Below are 21,953 nucleotides of genomic sequence, written 5' to 3'. Positions count from 1 at the left end.
TGGTCAGTGAAAACCGTGAAGGGCAACACCAGTAGGTGTCTCCACTCTTCAAGAGCCTCCTTCACCGCAAGAAGTTCCCGATTGCCAACGTCATAGTTCCGTTCAGCTGGGGTCAACCTGCGGGAATAAAAGGCACAAGGATGGAGAACTTTATCAGCCTCCACGCTCTGGGACAGCACGGCTCCTATCCCTGAGTCAGAGGCGTCCACTTCTACTACGTACTGGCGATCAGGATCAGGCTGCACCAGAACTGGCGCAGTCGAGAACCGGCGTTTCAACTCCTGGAACGCGGCTTCGCACCGATCCGACCAGGCAAAGGGGACCTTGGTGGAGGTCAGGGCAGTCAGGGGGCTAACTACCTGACTGTAACCTTTGATGAACCTCCTGTAAAAATTTGCAAAACCGAGGAACTGCTGTAGTTTCCTGCGGCTTGTTGGTTGGGGCCAATCTCTCACCGCCGCAACCTTAGCCGGATCAGGGGCGACGGAGTTGGAGGAGATGATGAACCCCAGGAAGGACAAAGAAGTGCGGTGGAACTCGCACTTCTCGCCCTTCACAAACAGCCGGTTCTCCAACAACCGCTGTAGGACCTGACGTACATGCTGGACATGGGTCTCAGGGTCCGGAGAAAAGATGAGTATATCATCCAGATATACGAAGACGAACCGATGCAGGAAGTCCCGCAAGACGTCATTTACCAAGGCTTGGAACGTCGCGGGGGCGTTAGTGAGGCCGAACGGCATGACCAGGTACTCGAAGTGACCTAACGGGGTGTTGAATGCCGTCTTCCATTCGTCTCCCTTCCGGATCCGAACCAGGTGGTACGCATTTCTAAGATCCAATTTCGTAAAGATTTGGGCTCCATGCAGGGGCGTGAACACTGAATCCAACAGAGGTAACGGGTATCGGTTGCGAACCGTGATCTCGTTCAGCCCTCTGTAATCAATGCATGGACGGAGTCCGCCGTCTTTCTTGCCCACAAAAAAGAAACCAGCACCCATCGGGGAGGTGGAGTTCCGGATCAGCCCGGCAGCTAAGGAGTCCCGGATGTAGGTCTCCATTGATTCGCGTTCCGGACGTGAGAGGTTGTACAACCTACTGGACGGGTACTCACCGCCCGGGACTAAATCGATGGCACAATCGTACGGCCGGTGCGGAGGAAGAGTGAGCGCCAGATCTTTGCTGAAAACGTCAGCAAGATCGTGGTACTCCTCTGGCACCGCCGATAGATTGGGGGGGACTGTGACCTCCTCATTAGCTGTAGTGCCGGGGGGAACCGAGGATCCTAAACACTCCTGGTGGCAGGCTTCGCTCCACTGCGTCACAACCCCGGACGGCCAATCAACCCGGGGATTGTGCTTCACCATCCATGGAAAGCCCAAAATCACTCGGGAGGTAGATGGTGTTACATGGAACACTATCTCCTCCCTGTGATTCCCAGACACAATCAATGTCACTGGTTGTGTCTGATGTGTGATCAATGGAAGCAGGGTGCCATCTAGTGCTCGCACCTGCAATGGTGCCGGCAGAGCCACCAGAGGGAGCCCTACCTCCCTTGCCCATCTGCTGTCCAGCAGATTCCCCTCTGACCCCGTGTCTATCAGTGCTGGGGCGTGAAGGGTTAACTCCTCACAAAGGATTGTTACTGGGATTCGTGCCGATCTGCGGGGTCTCTCCGCGTGTGTGTTATGGCCCACCCTTAGCCCAGTTTCTAAGGACGGGCGTTGTAGTTTGACCGTTCAGGGCAGTCCCTCTGCATATGCTCACAAGAGCCGCAGACAAAACACTCCCCGCGGGCCAGTCTCCTTTGTCTGTCACTTAATTTTACTTTGGCCCTGCTCGTGTCCATAGCCTCTTCAGCAGGGGGAGCTGTAGCCCCACGGGGCCCTCTGGCAGTGAAGCGTGGGGACAACGTCTTATCGGAACCGGAAGGGGGAGAGACGGCTCGTACCCGGTCACGCCCCCCGGCCTGCTCCCGACGATGCTCAGTCAAACGGTTGTCTAAGCGTATAACCAAATCGACAAGCCCGTCAAAATCCCGCGGTTCCTCCTTCGCCAGTAGGTGCTCCTTGAGGACCGGTGACAGTCCATTTACGAAGGCGGCGCGGAGCGCAACGTTATTCCAGCCGGACCTCGCTGCCGCGATGCGGAAGTCGACTGCATACTCGGCTGCGCTACGGCGCCCCTGTCTTATCGACAGCAGCACGTTTGAAGCGGTCTCGCCTCTGTTAGGATGATCAAACACTTGTTTGAACTCCCGTACAAACCCAGTATAAGACGTTAGGAGCCGTGAGTTCTGCTCCCAAAGCGCCGTAGCCCATGCGCGTGCCTCTCCTCGAAGCAGATTGATAACATAAGCTACCCGGCTAGCATCTGAGGCGTACATGACAGGGCGCTGTGAAAAGACGAGCGAACACTGCATGAGGAAGTCCGCGCACGTCTCGACACAGCCCCCGTACGGCTCCGGAGGGCTTATGTAAGCTTCAGGGGATGGTGGGGGGGTTTGTTGAACGACCAGTGGTACATCTGATTCAGGCCCAGGACCAGCCAGAGGAGGAGCTGCAGCAGCGCCCTGATCGTGCGCTTCCACCCTGGCGGCGAGAGCCTCCACTCTCCGATTAAGGAGGACATTCTGCTCGGTCACTAAATCCAACCGAGCCGTGAAGGCGGTTAAGATCTGCTGCAGCTCACTCAACACGCCTCCCGCTGACGCCTGCGCTCCTGGCTCTGCCATTGGCCGTTCACGCTCGAGCTGACGCCCCTCGGAATCCATGACGATTGGCCGAGAAATCCTGTTGGGAAGGTGTCGTAGCACGGACCCACAACAGGGGGCGCAAATGAACGGACAATGAGTAAGCCAAAAGGTAACAATTTACTGTTGTGACAAAACACAACTAAATGTACAGAAATTGCAAAGTCAATGAACACCAGGTGACGTGTGGGCAGGCTCGAAGATAGAAGACCCCGACGAGAGAGAGACCGCGTCCCACACGGCCTCCACCACCAACGGTCTGAAGAACACCGGAGCCGCCAAGTCCCGAATCCCCAGGTGACCTCTGTCTTCGGCTGTCGACCCTGGTACTGCTGGCAGAAAGCAGAAAAAAGATGAATGAGTGTAACTCCTTACACTCAGTGGTCTACAGTTTGTGCACAGTAGGAGGAGAACCTCCACCTCCGAATCACACACTCGTGCAGCTCCTAGTGTGTCCACTTATCTTGTAGCGCGGTTGTCGTCGTCACGCTCCACGCCACTTCCCAGATAAGGGTGAACACCACAGGATACCGGCTGCAACAGAAATTCAGAATCCTACACAACGTGTTAATCAGCAGAGAAGTGTACCTCACGGTAGTCGATTTCTCGGCGAGGAGGTGGAGTCCCGATCCGGCTTTTAAGATGGTGATGATGATGATGAACGAGTGACAGCTGGTGCAGGGGATGAATGACAGCTGTCACTTCCTCAGGGTCCGGCGCCCTCTCGTGCTTGGAGCCCGCACTCCAAGCAGGGCGCCCTCTGGTGGTGGTGGGCCAGCAGTACCTCCTCTTCAGCGGCCCACATAACAACGAGGTCCCTAAGATAAGATGGGACCTGATTATTCAAAACCTTATAAGTAAGAAGAAGAATTTTAAATTCTATTCTAGAATTAACAGGAAGCCAATGAAGAGAGGCCAATATGGGTGAGATATGCTCTCTCCTTCTAGTCCCCGTCAGTACTCTAGCTGCAGCATTTTGAATTAACTGAAGGCTTTTTAGGGAACTTTTAGGACAACCTGATAATAATGAATTACAATAGTCCAGCCTAGAGGAAATAAATGCATGAATTAGTTTTTCATGACCATGTTTGATCTCAGCGCGAATGCAGGTCTGTTGGGAGGCGCGCTGTCCCCAAACGACCATGGTCCGACTCAGATTGAGTGCCATCACTGTCAGAAACATTGGCAGAGTGGCTGCAGTTGTAACTGCCTTCTAAATGTAGACACATTGCCTGCACTTTGGGATCAGTCGGAGTCAGCCTGCACTCTGTCATAAACCAAACATTAGTGTGATGTGCAGAGCAACTCTGCCATCCTACAAATCCACCACCATTGCACCCACCAGTCATCATTGCAATTATTCAAGGTCACCACAAAATATCTGCCTAGGTGCTTTTGGCATCAAAAGGTCAGGAGGCTTAACAGATTGATGTTTTTATATCTAAAATTTTATATAAAACCATTGAGTGAGTATTTTGCAAAGCGGCCTTGTGTCACAGATGTTTTGGCATGAAAAGGTCCAAAATTATGGATGCTTAATAGATTTATTTTATTTAGAAATGAAGCTAGAAAATCAAGTAAAAATCTTTCACACAAAAGGGTCTTGTGTTATGTCAGATGTATTAGTTTACATTTATCAAAGCCAGCTTGAACTCAGAAGACCTTACAGCAAAGAGGCCAAATAAATTTTATTGTTTAAATCATTGTGAATGATGAATAATTATCAACAACACATTTCTAAACAATTTGTGACACATGACCTGTGCTTACTCCACCCGTTTTTAAAGCATTATGATGTGACAAACTACTGAGGATTTCTGGTCATGAATACTTCAGTCCACCTCCCCATATAAAGCTTGTCTGTCAGAATAATTTATACAGTAGAATAATTTATCAGAATAATTTAGTTAATTTATACAGTAAGGGATTTATTAATCAGTCATGTTGCACATTATAAGAATTTCATGGAGGCAGAAGGAAATTTTAGTAACTTTTGTGCCATGATTCATATTCACAAATTATAAGGTGTAAAATGAAATGTGCGACACCACAAGCTCTGCCTCACAAAAGCAATGGACTGCACACTTCCCCTGTTTCTCAAGGTCATTCACCATAAAATTTCATCCAGATTGCATGTAAGTGTAAACGTGGCCCTGTTCACTGGCACACTCATAGCAGGCAACTCGATGTTTTATCGCTGTCCGACTGTGCACCTGACTGCAGGTGGCTGCAGACCATCCTCCACATGCCCATTTCAGAGATTCTTGGTTGCATCATAATAGCAACATGACTGCGCTGATTTGGGTCACGCTGCAGTCTCCAACCTTTTGTTTTTCCTGGTGTGACTGGGCCGATTGCCCAGTTATGGCAATCTGACAGATTGCCATAACTGGGCAATCAGACTGAATGCTTCACAATTTGTCGAAATGATCACGATAATCCAGTCATTTCCATTGAAAATATAATTTAGATTTCAGCAGCAGCGGTGTGACAGCGCTGATCAAATATTAAAGTGTAGTTTGATTTAAGATCTGAGTTGGTTTAATGGTTTTACAATTGAAAAGTATTTGGAATAATTATGCCTCACAATCACAAATGACACCATTTAAAAAAAAAAAAAAAAAAAAGTAGAATTAAATGTAGGTGCAAAAGGCATCATTGTGTATAATGATGCCACTTACATTTTCCCTACAATCTGGCTTCAGTTCAGTCGGCTCCACCTGGGTCGCAAATTTTCTCAAAAATATTTGTCCATGTGGGTCAGAATTTCTGTACAGATATGCACATTGTGGTATCTGATTAGTTTCTATAGATTGCAACATTCCTGAGGGAAGTTCCATATGCCTCTTTCCCGTTGTATGTATGCAATGGTTATAAGCAAGACCTTCTTTTTCAGTTTTTTCCCCCCTCTGAGAGAAGGGAACATGCCAAATATGTTTGTTTGTTTTTTTTTTCATGTCAGATTTGTCAGATTGGACCATAAGTGTTTGTAGGTCTGATTCATATCTTGTCTCTCATGTGAATTTTTCCTTTGTATGACTCAAGTTGTCATCATCTTTAGTTGTGGTGAAACAGGTTCTCATGACAGTACACTGGTTATTTTAGTGTGTTTATGTCATGACAGGATGCATGTTAGCTGAGCTGTTACGCTTTAAGAAAGGTTACTAATCAGTAAAACCACAAAGCAACAGGCCTCAGAACCATTGTTGCCATGAAATTAGCTGTTTAAGGTTTTAGCTTGAACAATCAAGGATCCATGACATCATGAGGTGCATCGTGAACCAGCTAGAGACGAGACATTTCTTTACTTTAAGACTCAGAGCAAATGAAATTCAAATTGATCCCAAATCTAGTAGTGTAGACAAGTCTTTTAAGATCAGTTCGGAACTGTTTGGGAGATGTTACTCCACTTGAGGAACACCTTTTTAATATTCAGATGTCATTGGATAGATTGGAGTTTAATGTTATTCTGGGATTATAGGTATGGTTGAGATCAGCTTTCTTTTGTTTGTGCTCTTCTCTTCAGTCATTGCTGTGGGAACAGCAAAAGCAGCTGCAGCAGCTCCGTCGACAGACTGTGCAAATGGAGACACTGGCGGTACCCATGATACTTGGCGGCAGTGGCAGCGGGTTTGGTAGGGCCTTGGGTGTTCATCGTCCACTGTCACGGACACAGTCGTCCCCGGCCTCTACCTCTCTCACCATGCCGGAGAAACCCCTGATCCTAACTGGGCAGGACACCAGCAGCCAACCACGCTTCACCACTGGTCAGCATGCAATACCAGCATGCATTGCTGTCTGCAACAGTGACATTTTCAATACTATAACCTGTAACTGCCCAAGCAAGAAATGCTCATATTCTCAACTGATTGTTGGAATAGGAGTGGTTATGTACCTGCATGCCACCACCAGCTAACACTGCTGTGTCCAAAATGATAAAAAAGTGACATTTTCTAGTGTCCTATAATTTTTACAGATGTATCAGTTCCCAGTGTTTGTGCAACTCAGTGTGTGCATGTATTTGTGTGTAGGCCTGGTATACGACTCCCAGATGCTGAAGCACCAGTGTACTTGTGGAGACAATAGCAACCATCCAGAGCATGCTGGGAGGATACAGAGCATTTGGTCCAGGCTACAGGAGAGAGGCCTAAGAGGACAGTGTGAGGTATATCAGACATTGATAAAATGTAACAAGCATAAGAGTTTTATTTATATGTCTTGCAGCAGGACCGTTGATTTTTCATAACGGTGCATATGGAAAGTATTTGCAGCGCTTCACTTTTTGCACATTATGTTATGTTACAGCCTTTTTCCAAAATGGAGTACATTAATTTTTTTTCCCTTAAAATTCTACCCACAACACCCCATAATGACAACATGAAAAAAGTTTTTTGAAATTTTTGCAAGTTTATTAAAAATAAAAATGAAGAAATCCTATGTAAATAAGCACTCACACCCTTTGCTCAATACTTTATTGTTGCACCTTTGATAGAAATTGCAGCCTCAAGTCTTCTTTAATATGATGCCACAAGCTTGGTGCACCCACAGCATGATGCTGCCAGCACCATGGATCACTGTAGGGATGGGGCCTGGTTTCCTCCAAACATGATGCCTGGCATTCACTCCAAAGAGTTCAGTCTTTGTTTCACTGGACCAGAGAATTTCTTTTGTCATGAGAGTGCTTCAGGTGCCTTTTGTAAACTCCAGGTGGGCTGCCATGTGCCTTTTACTAAGGAGTGGCTTATGTCTGGTCACTCTACCATACAGGCCTGATTGGTGGATTGCTGCAGAGATGGTTGTCCTTCTGGAAGGTTCTCTCTCCATAGAGGAATGTTGGAGCTCTGACAGAGTGACCATCAGGTTTTTGGTCCTAAGGCCCTTCTCTCCCTATCACTCAGTTTAGACGGGTGGTCAGTTCTAGGAAGAGTCCTGGTGGATCACAACTTCTTCCATTTATGGATAATGGATGCCACTGTCCTCACTGGGACCTTTAAAGTAGTAGAAATATTTCTGTACCCTTCCCCAAGTTTGTGCCTCGGGACAATCCTGTCTCGGATGTCTACAAACAATCCCTTTGACTTCATGCTGGGTTTGTGGTCTGACATGCACTGTCAACTGTGGGAGCTTATACACTCAACAAAAATATAAACGCAACACTTTTGGTTTTGCTCCCATTTTGTATGAGATGAACTCAAAGATCTAAAACTTTTTCCACATACACAATATCACCGTTTCCCTCAAATATTGTTCACAAACCAGTCGAAATCTGTGATAGTGAGCACTTCTCCTTTGCTGAGATAATCCATCCCACCTCACAGGTGTGCCATATCAAGATGCTGATTAGACACCATGATTACTGCACAGGTGTGCCTTAGACTGCCCACAATAAAAGGCCACTCTGAAAGGTGCAGTTTTATCACACAGCACAATGCCACAGATGTTGGAAGATTTGAGGGAGCGTGCAATTGGCATGCTGACAGCAGGAATGTCAACCAGAGCTGTTGCTCGTGTATTGAATGTTCATTTCTCTACCATAAGCTGTCTCCAAAGGCGTTTCAGAGAATTTGGCAGTACATCCAACCAGCCTCACAACCGCAGACCACGTGTAACCACACCAGCCCAGGACCTCCACATCCAGCATGTTCACCTCCAAGATCATCTGAGACCAGCCACTCGGACAGCTGCTGAAACAATCGGTTTGCATAACCAAAGAATTTCTGCACAAACTGTCAGAAACCGTCTCAGGGAAGCTCATCTGCATGCTCGTCGTCCTCATCGGGGTCTCGACCTGACTCCAGTTCGTCGTCGTAACCGACTTGAGTGGGCAAATGCTCACATTCGCTGGTGTTTGGCACGTTGGAGAGGTGTTCTCTTCACGGATGATGCAAAGGAGATGTGTTGCACTGCATGAGGCAAATGGTGGTCCCACCAGATACTGACTGGTATCCCCCCCCCAATAAAACAAAACTGCACCTTTCAGAGTGGCCTTTTATTGTGGGCAGTCTAAGGCACACCTGTGCACTAATCATGGTGTCTAATCAGCATCTTGATATGGCAAACCTGTGAGGTGGGATGGATTATCTCAGCAAAGGAGAAGTGCTCACTATCACAGATTCCGACTGGTTTGTGAACAATATTTGAGGGAAATGGTGATATTGTGTATGTGGAAAAAGTTTTAGATCTTTGAGTTCATCTCATACAAAATGGGAGCAAAACCAAAAGTGTTGCGTTTATATTTTTGTTGAGTATATGTAGACAGGTGTGTGCCTTTCCAAATCATGTCCAATTATTGAATTTACCCAGGTGGACTACAATTAAATTGGAGAAACATCTCAAGGATAATCAGTGGAAACAGGATGCACCTGAGCTCATGGCAAGGCTGTGAATAATTATGTACATGTGATTCCTTAGTTTTTATTTTTAATATATTTACAAAAATCTAAAAAAAAAAAAAACCTTTTGGGGTATTGTGTGTAGATATTTGATGAAAAAAATTTATTTCATCCATTTTTGAATGAGGCTGTAACATTAAAAAATGTGGAAAATTTGAAATGCTGTGAATACTTTCTGGATGCACTCTATATGGAGCCATATTGTATGTGATTTCCTGTTGTCATACATGAGGGTTTTTAAGGAAAACAATGGCTCAACCTTAATGTAGCTTTGTTATTTTCAATGTATATATTGGAGGGTAGTCTCTGTCTTAGGTCATACAGGCTGTAAAATCATATTCATTCCATCATGATGTGTTTTGTGTTCAGAGTATTCGTGGTCGAAAAGCCACACTAGAGGAGTTGCAGTCAGTCCACACAGAGCGCCATGTTCTGCTCTATGGCACCAACCCACTCAACAGACTCAAACTGGACAACCGTAAACTGGCTGGTATGTAACATACATTCTTACGTAAAACAGTTTATTTGGGAAAATGTTAAAATAACAGTCATTCAGATGACAGAAGCTGACTTGAGGAGTGGTTTGAAATTTAAAACCAAATAAAGTGGTTCCAGTGAAATACAAAACAAGTGAGTCGATGATGAATTTCTTTTAAGCTTTTGTTTAATTTTTCACATGCTAACGCATTTGTGGTAAAAGTACAGTTAGATACATAAGTATTTTGACAGTGACATATGGTAAATTATGTAATTTTGCCTTTGTGCACCACCACAATGAATGAGAAAAGGATTTGTATAGAACAAAAACATGCATGAAGCGATGTCAATTTTTTTTTCATACATTTCCTCAATCTGTCATGGTGTGATAGCCACTTAACATGGAGGAGGCCATGTTAAAGCATTAGCATGTATAGCTGCCAATGGAACTAGCCATATGTTTATTGATGATGTGACTGCTAATTAAAGTACCATAATGGATTCTGAAGTGTTCAGGGCTGTGCTGTCTGGTCAGCTTTAGTCAAAATGTGCCAAACCAACAAGGCAGAGCTTCATAGTGCAGATGGATAATGACCCAAAACATACTTCCAAAACAATCCAATAGCTTCTTGAGGCAAAAAAAAGGAATAGTCTTCAATGGCCAAGTCAGTCACTTGACCTCAACCCAGCAGAGCATGCATTTTACTTACCGAAGATAAAACTGATGGCAAAAAGACCCACAAAGAAGCAGCACATGAAGGAGGGTGTGGTATAGGCCTGCAAAAGCATCTCAAGTGAGGAAACTCAGCATTTGGTTTTGTCTTTGGATTCCAGATTTCAGACAGTCATTGACTGCAATGGATTTTCTTTGATGTATTAACAGTAATCCTTATATTTGTAATTGTTAGTTTGGCTGATTACTTTGGGCCTCTGAAAATGGAGAGACATTGTATAAAAATGGCTGTAATTCTTAAATGTTAATGTGATGTTTTTGTTAAAACCTTTGAATCAAAGCTGAAAGTTTACACTTCAGTCGGATTTTGATAGTATAATTTCGACTCCATTGTTACAAAAACCATGTCACTGTACAAATATCTATATACCACACTGTACAATAAATAGTGCTGGTGTTAAAGAAACAGTGGAGTGAAGAAGCCCATGTGGTACTTTATATATAAAACAAGGTGATTCCTTATAGCATGACTGATTTAATTTGGAGGATAATGTAAACCTTTGCCTAGATATTGTATTCATCTTTAGAACATGAAAATTAATGTATATAAATATAATTCATTGAATGCACAAATATGGTTATTTCTTATGTTTCTGTTCCCCCAGGAATCCTCTCTCAAAGGATGTTTGTTATGTTGCCATGTGGGGGTGTAGGGGTAAGATCAAATACACATTACTTCCTTATGAAAGCTATATGATGCAGTACAATCACTGCATCGAGAGAATATGGGATGTAACAGAAGAGCAACAAGGACACACGTTAAAATTTTTCAACAGACTAGTTTTAAAAGAGGAAAAGAGAGTTGGCTTTTCCCTGACAGTCCATGTTGGACCATGACATGTCAGACTAACAAGTACAACATGGCTGTGACCAGGGATGAAAGGAAAAACTCAGATTTCTGTGTCCAAACCAGATGGACAGCAATGCCTTTTTGTGAACAAACAAAGGAGAGAAAGAACGAATGTGAAGGAAACTTGTGTACAAGTAGTGAACTGCCCTCAAAAGGGGCAAGTACCACTGATGTTTTTAGCTCTCCAATCTCCATCCAGCTATAACTTGGAGTTAATCGTTCCCCCGAGAAGCTATTCAGTTTTCACGTGTCATTCTGAAGACATTTTGGACACAACACAGATACAAAACAGTTTCAATGAAGCCAATCAGGAATTCACATAAAAAATACAAAAAGCAAAACACTGATTAAAAGCAGAAAGAAAACCTCTTCAATGCAACATAGCAAAATATATGACATATGACAGAACTTGTAAAAAACACACAAAAAACAAAACCTAACATTCATGAGGAAATAATGCACTGAGAAAACATAAATGCTACACTGTGTGAACGCACCCATTTTAAAGAGACTTTTTTCTTTCCAACATTTAAAATGTTGTCGTACTGGTTTTCTGTTGATTTGCAGGTTGATAATGATACGATCTGGAATGAGTCGCACACCTCCACAGCATCACGCATGGCAGCAGGCAGCGTTGTGGAGCTGGCATTCAGAGTGGCAAAAGGAGAACTAAAGGTGGGAGCCCAGAAACAGCCTCATGGATGACAAACGTGTTTGAAACTGAAGTACTGTATGGAGGACCAAACATGAATTGAGTCTCATTAAATATATAAATGCATAAATGTAAAAATAAATAGTTCAGTCCTTTATTTTCAAAATGCTGTAACAAGTACAAAATTAGTAAAGGTTCATATTTCATAACTGTTCATTGCGTTTTTGAATGTCCTCTTACAAATGATATCTGGTGTAAGGTATGTATGGAAATTGATGGTATTCTTAAGAAGAAACTGCCCCTAGAACATATTTTCTGTGTATTGGGGGTTCAGTCAAGTGAAGTTGCTTCGGGTGCTACTGTTTGGTGCTAGGAGATGTATTCTGCTGCACTGGATTTCGGATTCTGTTCCTACTATCTTATATTGGATCAGAAGCATCATGGATCTTATCCCTCCTGAGGCAATAAGGTTCTGGCTGAAGGAGAAGCCTCAGAAATGTTTCAATGTTTGGAAATTCTTTTTTGGACTGCACTGGTAATGAAGGGGCTCAGGCTTTTCACAGGGGCCTAAGTGGGCTACCATGGACAAAATTGTGTGGACGCGTTAGTCAGCTGAACGTTTGGTATCTACAGTGATGGCCTCTGATGCTACATTTTACATTTTGTGTTTACCTTCTGTGATGCTTGTGTTTATTACTGTTAACATCTGCCAAGGATGTAATAAAATCATTGATGTTTGTCTGTCTGTTTGTCTGTCTGTCTGTTAGCAGGATTACATCAAACCTACTGCACAGATTTTGACAAACATTTTCACCACAAATGGATATTAGGACATGGAAGACTCCATTAAATTTTGGAGGTGATCCGTATTCAGATTCTGGATCAAGATTTCACTTTATATAGGCTTTGAAGGATTATGTCAAAACTACTTCACGGGTTCTTATCAAATTTCCACAACAGAGAGATATTAGGGCATGGAAGACTCCATAAAATTTTGGAGTGGGTCGGGACCAAGATCCCGATTCAGGATCATTTCTTAAATATTTCGCCATTATGAGGATTATCTCAAATCTGCTTGATGGATCTTGACAAAATTTAAATCACATGTGGCTATTGTACAAAGGAAGACCCTGTTAATGTTGGATGTTGGGAGTGATCTGGATCAATATCCAGGTTCTGCAGCAGAAACATTTGACTTACGATGTAAAACCAAGATCAGGAACATACTATTGGGAGAGGTGATGGTCTAGTGGTTAAGGTGTTGGGCTTGAGACCAGAAGATCCTCGGTTCAAATCCCCGCCTGACTGGAACATCACTAAGGGCCCTTGGGCAAGGTCCTTAATCCCCTATTGCTCCTGGTGTGTAGTGAGTGCCTTGTATGGCAGCACCCTGATGTCGGGGTGAATGTGAGGCATAATTGTAAAGCGCTTTGACCATCTGATGGAAAAGCACTATATAAATGCAGTCCATTTACCATTTACTATTTTGTTTCAGTTTGTAAATTAAATAGCAGATTGCAACATCTTGATCAGTCAGACCACTCTGGCATTGCGTTGTGGAATCCGGATCCAGGTGAAGTCCAGGTCATGATGTGAATCACATATCTTTATTTTGAGTCCTTGTCAACCCTTTGGCAGACATCAGAAATCTCAGATTGCTGTTGTTGTTGTTACTCGTATTGTTTTATTTTGTTCATCTACTTTCATTGTCTGCCCTACTGTTTGTGGAGGAATGTTTTTGTTCTTGTGGGTATACTTTAAAAGCAATTTATAAATAAATGTATGTACAGATACATTTCTTTTTATTGTATATTTATTTTATCTGTGTAAAAATTTGATTCTCAGCGTTGACCCATGCAAAAATGTTGAAACTAAATAAGCATGCTATGTGGAAAATCAAAATGGACATTTATGTATTTATCCATTTATTCATCCTTCAAAAACCAAACATATTTTTGAATTTCCTTTTCAGGACTCAGTGTTACCATCAATACTGATGAAAAGCAGCCCAAATCTACAAAAATCTCATTACTACATTCCACTTAAGAAAAAACAAATATGAAATTTATAAAATCTTATCTGCAACCTGGAGCAGGTATAGAAATGGATGGATGTATAATAGTATAAATACAGTTATTTATATATTTACTTATTTATCTATTTTCTATTTATGTATACAATGTAAAACCAAGATCAGGAACACACTATTTTGTTTCAGTTTGTAAATTACATATCAGATTGCAACATCTTGGTCAGTCGGACCATTCTGGATCAGTTTGCAATTATTGCATTGTGTTGTCTATTTATTTAGTCTTTATACACGTTTGGTCCTCCATACTTTAGGTTATCAATACACTACAAATTATTTATGAAGCTGCTGTGTTCTTCTCAACAGAACGGTTTTGCTGTGGTCAGACCACCGGGACACCATGCCGACCCCTCCAATCCCATGTAAGTGTGTGTGTGTGAGACAGATGTCACATGCTCAGCTCAGACACAGGGATGTTCCTCTTTTGTCTGCAGTCTTGCCAACTTGGTGACTTTCTCGCTAAATCTGCTGACTTTCCAAACCCTCTTGACAACTTATTTTCTCAAAAGCGACAAGCAACAAATCTAGCTACTTTTCCTAGAGTCATTGGAGACTTTTCTGGTGTTTGGCAACTCAAAAGTGAAAGTTTCTAAGTGAAAGTCTCTGTTGTCACTGAGGGCAGTAGGTTCCCCCCACCTCCACTGCAACTGACTGTAAAGCACTGAGCGGAGGGATAGGTACAATTCTCCACGTTCAAACACTCATGTGCGATGGCTCCCTATGGAGCTAAATCCAGGCCAAAAGTTTTGTAATCTGAAAATAAAAAAAGATTGAAAAAATAAATTTTGAAACTGAAAATTCAATGTTTGTTCTTGAATTTTATAATCATTTAAACATATTATCAAATAAAAATAAGTGTTAGATATATATTTTTCAGTTTAAATACATTTTTGATTCAGTTCTGTAATTATTTGATCAAATAATTTATTTTCATTCATATTTCTTTTTTCACCTTCAGATCTTTTTTCACTTTCAGATCTTATTTTTTCAGCTTCCAACTTATGGCCCTGTTCTGGTGTGGGAGGGCATGGCTTCGATTGAGAGGGGCATGGAATTGTGAGTGACAGTAGAGCAATCGGTCCTCACATGATGTTGCTTTCAGGAAACGTGGGTACTTTGATAGATAATGACTGCTCTCGTCTCCATCGTGAATTATTACATGGCTAGCACATGAAACAAAATAGAGAGAATGAAAGCTTATTACGAGGCTTTAAACCCTCGAGATAAAGCTGTTTATTGTGATCGATGTGTAGCAGTTGGTTAATTGGATCTGTATGTTGTACCGGATAGTGAATTTAATGACGATGTAACAAAGTGGCCGGCAGTTTCACAGCGTAAACTTAATATGACCAGAACCAAGCAGACCACCTGTGAATCCAAAGCCGGAAGACCGCTCCAGCTACCAGTGGTGTGAAGAAGCCTCGCTGTTACAGGTCTGGCACTGAGGCGCTGAGAGAGAGCCACCACTACCAGGAATCCACCGAGCTGCTGATACGCAAGCTGCTGACCAGGTCAGCCTCGCTGGCCTCCTGCAGCGCATCACAGCAGAACTCTGAAAGCGGAGGTCGGTCTTGATGTCCTGAGCGATTTCTCTCACTGGGTGCTGGAAGGGCAGCTTGTGGATCAGCAGCTCAGTGGATTTCTGGTAGCGGCAGAGTGCCACAGTGCTCGGCCTGTAACGGTGAGGCTTCTTTACACTGTTGGTAGCCAGAGCGCTCTTCCGGCCAGCTTTGGATTTACAGGTGGTCTGCTTGGTTGTGGCCATATTAAAGCTTCCTTCAGATCTGCTGAGCCAGGTCTCTCTGTGTGTCACTTAGAAAGCTTGTAACACTCCACTGCTTGATGGACAATAACTGCTGGCAGCCTGTAAAATGAGCCACCTGTCTCATTTTTATGCGGCGATGCTGCGCTGCGTTCACGGTCTTGTGTGGATTTGAGACACATTGGTTTTTTTAGGTATAGGTGTTAAACTTTACTCTCTTGCATATTTTCCAGTTTTTAAACATCAAAAATGACCAAGAGTGGTCTAGAATTACTTGTAATTGACATCTTTAGCATCACTTTATTTACAGGTATCAAGACAATACAGTGGAGAGAAAGTGTTAAGTCATTATCTATCAAAGTACCCACGTTTCCTGAAAGCAACATCATGTGAGGACTGTTTGCTCTCCTGTCACTCACAATTCCACGCCCCTCTCAATCGAAGCCACGCCCTCCCACGCCAGAACGGGGCCAAAAGTTTGAAACTGAAAAAAATAAGATATGAAAGTGAAAAAAAAGATCTGAAGGTGAAAAAAGAAAAATGAATGAAAATAAATTATTTGATCAAAATAATTACAGAGCTGAATCAAAAATTTATTTAAACTGAAAAATATATCTTACACTTATTTTTATTTTGATAATACTTTTTAAATGATTATAAAATTCAAGAACAAACATTGAATTTTCAGTTTCAAAATTTATTTTTTCAATCTTTTCTTATTTTCAGATCCCAAAACTTTTGGCCTGGATTTAGCTCCATAGCTCCCGGCGTTGAATATCAAACCTCATTTGGACTTGCTATGACTAATTAGTCTCCCGACTTTGAGAAGCCCAAGTGATAGCCAATTTTAATGGCAAAATAAATAAACAAACCAAGAATCAAGTGTATTTGTAGTTCTAAATATTTTTACATTGGTTTTGCTCACTTTTTGTCTTTCCAACAGTGTGTTTTTTTAAACTTAATTTCCACAAATACATTAACAAATAGTAAATGAACAATTAAGACCACAATAACATTCATAGTATTATTATAAATAGAAAGCAGTAGAAAATAAAATAAACTGTACAGTAACAAAAGTAAAGGGATTCTTTAACATTAATTCTCTTTAAAAAGTTCCTTATAGAGCATGACAGTTTTGTGACATTTGGGAGAATCAGCTTATATATTGTTCAAATTCAGCCAGAAGTCCGTGTGAATTCCTTTTCAGTACTCTGCATTCATGAATATGGAATTTACCAAACAATATTAAAAAGGTTGATAATGTATTTAATGGTCTCTCCCATGTTTTTGTTTTTTTCCTACAGCATCTGTTATTACATGATACTGTGCAAATAATATGCAAATTAGATTATGACATAATTTAGTGACTTCAAGTGACGTTTTGGACAGCCAGTAGCTACTCTGCGTGGGCACATTCTTGTGAACACAATAACTCAAATATACCACATGGTGTACTTTTGATACTTAAACTATAGGTATTTGTTTTTGTGGATGGGCTGATTAAACTTCATGATCGTTTGGTCCATGTATTTGCTTGCTAATGAGGCTGAAGTGATTTGTTTTGTGACCACAGTAAGTTGTGAACAACACTTCGTACACATTATACTTACATTAAAGGTACTTGGTGGGGAGGAAATTAGTTCATTAGATTTAGAGGTGTTCCTTATGTATATTCACATATTAATAGCAAATATTTTTTTCTGAATGCACAATACTGTTCTGTTCTGAATGCTCATTGTTCTAGCAGTGCAGGAAAGTGAATAAGAACTTCAGAAGAGCTCCATTAAGTTTTTATTATTTGTTTTTTAATTAATGTATGTTATTTTTATTATTTGTTTTTTAATTAATGTATCTGTTCATTTTGAGTTGTTTTTAAAAGTTTTTTTTTCCCATCTCATGCTTTCAGGGGTTTCTGTTATTTTAATTCTGTAGCCATTGCAGCCAAACAGCTCCAGCACAAGCTCAGTGTCAGTAAGATCCTCATTGTTGACTGGGTAAGTGACATCTGTTTTTATTTATTTATTTATTTTGTTTTAAGTTTCTGTTTAATTTATGCGCAGCACAGTGGCTTAGTGATTAGCACTGTTGCCTCACAGGAAAAAAGTTGTGGGATTGCTTCCCACCTGGTCCTTTCTGTGTGGAGTTTGCATGATCTCTCTATGTTCATGTGGCTTTTTTCCACATGCTACGGCTTTCTCCCACTTTCAAAGACATGCAGCTTAGGTGAATTGGAAACTTTAAATTAACCGTAGGTGTAAATGTATTTCCCTATATGTGACCATGCAACAGGCTGGCATCCTGTCCAGGGTGTACCCACCTCTCGCTCTATGACTGCTGGGATAGGCTCCAGCTCCACCATGACCCTTAATTGGAATAAGTGGGTATAGAAAATGAATGAATGTATGATTTTATTGTTGAAGTAATGAGAACCCACTATAACATTCCTATATGAACTTTAATCATACATGTCTGTGATACTTACTTTTCAATATACTTCGTCCTTCATCTCCTGTGATATTGCTGCTGTTAGTCCTTCTGGGGAGTTGTAGTTTGGCAAATTCTCTTCTGTTAAAGTTATCAAAATTTAGGTTATCAGCCAAAAGCATACAGTTCCATTACCAATGCTTTAAAAAAATCAATATCAGATTTATTTACTTTTATTTTTACTTTTATAACTTGATACGTTAACTGCAAATCAGTTGAAAAGTGTAAGTGGAAACAAATGCGTTCAAATTTTACTTTGAATTAAAGTTACATTATAATCATACCCTAACCTGACTGAAGGCACCCTGTTCTTTTCAGTTTAACTAACACCTACAGTGGTGGAAATAAGTATTTGATCCCCTGTCAATTTTGCAGGTTTTCCCACCTACAAAGAATGGAGAGGTCTGTAATTTGTATCGTAGGCACACTTCAATTGCGAGAGACAGAATCTAAAAAAAAAAATCAAGAAAATCACATTGTATGATTAATAATTAATTTGCATTTTATTGCTCTCACAGACCTGTTAATTTTTCTTTAAGAAGCCCTCCTATTCTGCACTTTTTACCCCTACTAATTGCACTTATTTGAACTCTTTACCTATATAAAAGACACCTGTTCACACACTCAATCAATCACACTCCAACCTATCCACCATGGTCAAGACCAAAGAGATGTCTAAGGACATCAAGGACAAAACTGTAGACCTACACAAGGCTGGGATGGGTTACAGGACAACAGGCAAGCAGCTCGGTGAGAAGACAACTACTGTTATGATCATTTATTAGAAAGTGGAAGAAACACAAGATGACTGTCAGTCTGCCTCAGTCTGGGATTCCATGCAAGATCTCACTTTGTGGGGTAATGATGATTCTGAGAAAGCTCAGAACTACACAGGAGAACCTGGTCAGTGACCTGAAGAGAGTTGGGATCACAGTCACAAAGATTACATCAGTAACACTCAATGCCGTCATGGTTTAAAATCCTGCAGGGCAGCAAGGGCCCCATGCTCAAGCCAGCACATGTCCAGGCCCATTTGAAGTTCACCAGTGACAATCTGGATGATCCAGAGGAGGCATGGGAGAAGTTCATTTGGTCAGATGAGACCAGAATAGAGCTTTTTGGAATCAATTCCACTTACCATATTTAGAGGATGAGAACAACCCCAAGAAAATCATCCCAACCATGAAGCATGGGGGTGGAAACATCATACTCTGGGGATGCTCTTCTGCAAAGGGGACAGGATGACTGCACCGTATTTAAGGGAGGATGGATGGGGTCATGAATTGCGAGATTTTGGCAAACAACCTCCTTCCCTCAGTAAGAACATTGAAGATGTGATGTGGCTGGGTCTTCCAGCATGACAATGACCCCAAACACACAGCCAGGGCAACTAAGAAGGGGCTCCATAAGAAGGATTTCAAGGTCCTGGAGTGGCCAAGCCAGTCTCCAGACCTGAACTCAATAGAAAATCTTCTGGAGGGAGCTGAAACTCCAAACCTGAAAGATCTGGAGAAGATCTGTATGGAGGAGTGGACCAAAGTCCCTACTGCAGTGTGTAAAAACTTGGTCAAGAACTACAGGAAAATCTGACCTCTGTAATGGCAGACAAAAGTTTCTGTACCAATTGTTAAGGTCTGTTTTTTGTATGGGATCAAATACTGATTCCATGCAATAAAATGCAAATTAATTATTTAAAAATCATACAATGTGATCTGGATTTTTTTTTAGATTCTGTCTCTCACAGTTGAAGTGTAGCTATGATAAAAAATACAGACCTCTCCATTCTGTAGGTGGGAAAACCTGCAAAATTGACAGTGGATCAAATACTTATTCCCCCCACTGAATATGTATACACTAACAAGTATACATGAGGACAAACTATTTCAAGTGGGCTTTATTGTAATCAAAGTTTCTAAATTAGCAAATCTGTAAAACACTTCACCTCTTCATCCATCCTGTGCATGTCCTGTAGTTTTCCTTTTTTTGTTGCACTTTTAACAGTGAAGGTCTTAAAATGCAATGTTGTGCATTTTTTTCTTCTTTTTTCAATGTCCTGATCCTCAACATGAATACGGAGAATCAGGATAACGTGTCTGCCAGTCTGTAGATTTCTGAGAAGCTGTCCTTCATTCTGCTTTGTCACACAAGTGATAAAATGTGCTTCAGTATTCCAAAATGACTTCGTTCCAAAGATAGCTGATATTATAAATATAACAATAATACGACAATAATAATAACAATAATAAAGTGAACTTCGCTCATGGTACAGGGAGTCCCAAACAGGAAGTGCCAAATTTTGAGTCTACAGTGAAACAGGAAATGTCAAATACTTCCTGGATTGACATATGAGATCTCATATGTCAGTCCTGAAATCTCGCAGGAACTCACACTGAAACAGGAATTGCTAAATTTTGAGTCCACAGTGAAACAGCAAATGTCAAATGTTGACATCTGGCATGGGTGGAGCTAGAGCAGAGGCCAGGGTTGCGCTGGACTCCCCTGAAATCTGATTGGACACAGATGATTGACATGTCACAGCACCGCACGTCTGGTTGAAAAGAGCTGCATTTTGAAATCATTGAGTCATATTGACTGCGAGCTTCCTCCTGTCCAGTAGTTAGTGCTGTGTACCACAAAAAGTTGTAATCCACCTTAGTAGAAGAAGAAAAATGTTGGCCTCAGATTTGAACTGAACACGTCATTTGAATCACGGACTAATAATGACACCAAAGTTATATTAGTGAGTAAAGGGCCATATTTTATGCAACAAATTAGGTCCAGGTTGTTAAAAGCAGCATTTCTCCTTTAATTCAGGTTGTCTTATATATGCGTGTGTCTCCAATGATTTTTAAAAGGCCAGGCAGCAGTTGATTAAATAACCTCTAAATTTTGTCTGAGTGACACATTAGTTACACAACTTTAGATAAATAAATCTAAAGTTATCTTCCTTAAACTCAAACTGAAAGCAAATCTCTACAACTTGATATAAATTAATTAAAAATATAAAATCCAGCTTCCTGATGAAGTGGAGGATTTTCTTTAAAAAGAAGAACTGTAGTTCAGCTATAATTTGCCAGAAACTACATCTGAGATGCAAGCCTAGATTTGATGTTATGGTGAAAGAAAGTTTTGTATTTCTTCATAATTGATGTAAATTAAGTCCAAGACATATTCACTGACTTGGAAATGTTCATTTTTCCATGAAGAAAACCAGCAATAAGGTATTATCAAGTTTTAGAGATTTGTTTTCAATTTGAGTTTGAGGAAGACAATTTTAGAAATTTTTATTCTTTATAGTTTTTGTATTTATTGTATTTGAAATGGCATAAACAAATTAAAATGTGTTTGAAATGCCAAGTGTTCCAATACTTTTGGAGGGCACAGTATCCTAACCTTATGATGAGTGCGGTATTGTTACTGTTCTGTTTAAGAATGTTCCATTTTCACTGTTGCTGCACTTAGTGTGAAATCATAGTCATATTGTATATCATATTGATATAACAATATTGAGATACGATAATTTGGCCATATTGCACAGCCCTACTGTCAACTTGCTGAAAACTTTGAATAATTTACATCTACATTTAAAAAAAATGGTTAAAGTGGCAGGGGGTTAAGAGGGCTGTAATTAGGGGGTCTGGGGGGTGGAGTCCCCCAGAAGCTCAAAGGCAAAAAAGAAAAATGCTTAAAAAGGCAGGGGGGTCTGGGCATTTGTTTACAAACAGTCTGAAGGACCTCAATGACATGGTGAGATGCTGTGAC

At 41.5% G+C, this 21,953-nt stretch overlaps 1 protein-coding gene across 6 annotated transcripts in view; it reads left to right on the top strand.

Moving 5' to 3' along the window:
- hdac7a (histone deacetylase 7a) overlaps positions 1-21,953 on the top strand; it is a 196,594-nt gene that overhangs the window by 139,383 nt on the left and 35,258 nt on the right. For all 6 annotated transcript variants that reach the window (XM_034172206.1, XM_034172205.1, XM_034172207.1 and 3 more), the window contains 7 exons: positions 6,279-6,519; positions 6,784-6,917; positions 9,514-9,634; positions 10,960-11,009; positions 11,772-11,879; positions 14,252-14,307; positions 17,614-17,701. In XM_034172206.1, the coding sequence (XP_034028097.1) occupies positions 6,279-6,519; positions 6,784-6,917; positions 9,514-9,634; positions 10,960-11,009; positions 11,772-11,879; positions 14,252-14,307; positions 17,614-17,701 (798 nt within the window). The remainder of the gene's footprint in view (positions 1-6,278; positions 6,520-6,783; positions 6,918-9,513; positions 9,635-10,959; positions 11,010-11,771; positions 11,880-14,251; positions 14,308-17,613; positions 17,702-21,953) is intronic.

Source organism: Thalassophryne amazonica, chromosome 6 (genome assembly GCF_902500255.1).
Source record: "Thalassophryne amazonica chromosome 6, fThaAma1.1, whole genome shotgun sequence".
NCBI classification, from domain to species: Eukaryota; Metazoa; Chordata; class Actinopteri; order Batrachoidiformes; family Batrachoididae; genus Thalassophryne; species Thalassophryne amazonica.
This window is presented reverse-complemented; position numbering and strand designations above follow the sequence as displayed.